Source organism: Triticum aestivum, chromosome 3D (genome assembly GCF_018294505.1).
Source record: "Triticum aestivum cultivar Chinese Spring chromosome 3D, IWGSC CS RefSeq v2.1, whole genome shotgun sequence".
In the NCBI taxonomy this organism is placed as follows: Eukaryota; Viridiplantae; Streptophyta; class Magnoliopsida; order Poales; family Poaceae; genus Triticum; species Triticum aestivum.
In genome coordinates, this window is record NC_057802.1 from 5731631 (window position 1) to 5733481 (window position 1851).

General features: G+C 59.0%; 1 protein-coding gene across 1 annotated transcript; it reads left to right on the forward strand.

The window, feature by feature from the left end:
- The first annotated feature begins 258 nt into the window (after positions 1–258).
- LOC123073644 (E3 ubiquitin-protein ligase SINA-like 10) lies at positions 259–1608 on the forward strand. The gene is made up of 2 exons (XM_044496708.1): positions 259–634; positions 734–1608. The coding sequence occupies exons 1-2, from the start codon at positions 413–415 to the stop codon at positions 1442–1444; spliced, it is 933 nt and encodes a 310-aa protein (XP_044352643.1). The 5' UTR covers positions 259–412; the 3' UTR covers positions 1445–1608.
- Positions 1609–1851: the final 243 nt, after the last annotated feature.

Genomic DNA, 1851 nt, shown 5'->3' on the forward strand with positions numbered 1-1851 from the left:
CGATGCTGCATTAATTTTGGAAAAAAATATATCAAAACGGCGTAATATTTCCCAAATTTATTAAAAAGATGCATTTGTTTTTGTCTACCAACTGCGCGAGCAGGAAGAATGACCTACGAAAACGAAAATGAAAATGAAAACGAAGAGCATTTCGCGGGCCAGGTTTCAAAATTTGAAAGGGAGAAGCGAAAGATGTCTCTCTCCACGTGGCTGACTACTCCCCACCCCACCCCACCCCACCCATGGCTAGGCCTAGGAGGCACATTTGAGGCAAAAGAGCTCTGCACACCCATTTCCTCTGCCTGAACCACCCCCATTCTGGGAACCAAGGCTCTCCCCTCCCCTCCTCCCTCCCACCCTGGCCGGCGGCCGCATTCCCCTTCCCCTCCTCTGCTCCGGCAACCAAGACAAGATGGCTCGCGGCGGCAAGAAGGCGAGGGTTGAGTCGCCGGCGGCCGACATGACTCTCGGTGAGGACGATCTGCAGGTCAAGGAAGAAGAGGAAACCGGAGCGATGGTGGGGGTGGCCGCCGCCAACGCCGCCGCCCCGCGAGTGGAGATCGTCGTCGAGTTCGACAAGTCCCTGCTGGACTGCCCTCTCTGCTCCCTGCCCCTCAAGCCTCCCGTCTTTCAGGTACGCCACAAATGGATCATCTTTCCTTCCCGTCCTTGCTTGATTGGTGCCGTGGTTGCTTTGCTTCAACAAAACAAAACAAAATTGCTTCTTGCGCAGTGCCGGGCGAAGCACGCGGCGTGCGGCCCCTGCGCCGCGAACCACGCCAACAAGTGCCCGGCGTGCGACGGCGCGTACGAGCGCGACGAGGGGGCGGACCGCTACCTCCTGGCGGTCAGGGTGCCCTGCCCCAACCAGGCGTACGGCTGCGGGAGCTCCGTGGTGTACTGCATGGCGGGCGACCACCGGCTGGTGTGCCCGCACGCTCCGTGCCGCTGCCCCGAGCCCGGATGCGGCTTCCTCGGCCCGCCGCCTGCGCTCCGCGGCCACCTCGCCGAGCGCCACGCTTGGCCCGTGACCGACATCACCTACGGGTCCGTGCTCGAGGTCCAGATGCAGGCGGTGGAGCAGGGGCGGCGGCTGCTGGCCGCGGAGGACGGGGAGCGGCTGTTCCTGCTCGTGGCGAGCGAGCGCGGCGTCAAGGTGGTGCGTGTGGCCGCGCCTGCGGAGGAGGAAGGCTGGTACAGGTGCAAGGTGTGGGTGCACGCGCCCGTGGACACGGACACCGGCCACATGGACGTCCAGATGCTTGACGGCAAGGTGGAGAGCTGCGCGGTGCCCTCCGTGGAGGCGGCCATGGGCGTGGGTGGCAGGTACCTGCCGGTGCCGTCCGACGTGCCGGCGCCGGAAGGAGGAGGGATCGTCATCCGTCTCCGCATCGACAAGGAGGTGAAGGTCAGGGCGAGCAGGAGCCCCCGTTCCCGTGCCTGATTGGCTTGCCAGCTTCGCTTCTTTATCCCTTATCTACCATGGTTGGACATTGGTGATTTGGTAGTGAACTGGTGGTAGTGATCGAAGGTAGTGAACTGGAGTATATATATCTATCATGGTGCGATGTGGTAGTGATTAAAGGTTGGACCTTGGTTGGGCTTTGATTGATTCTGTCCATGGCAATGTTTGCCAATGTATGGCGCAGGCTATATATGCAGCTGATCATTTTACTCTACTTGGCTTGCTTGCCTGATCATTTTACTCTACTTGTCTGACTGCTGCAGGTCTTTGATTGTTTGTTTGTCAAAGCTGAATGTAGCTAGGATCTTGCATATAGACAGCACACATTTAAGAGGCATAATGTCGGTGGATCAGCATTTCGGTGGCATACATTGCAATGATTCTAT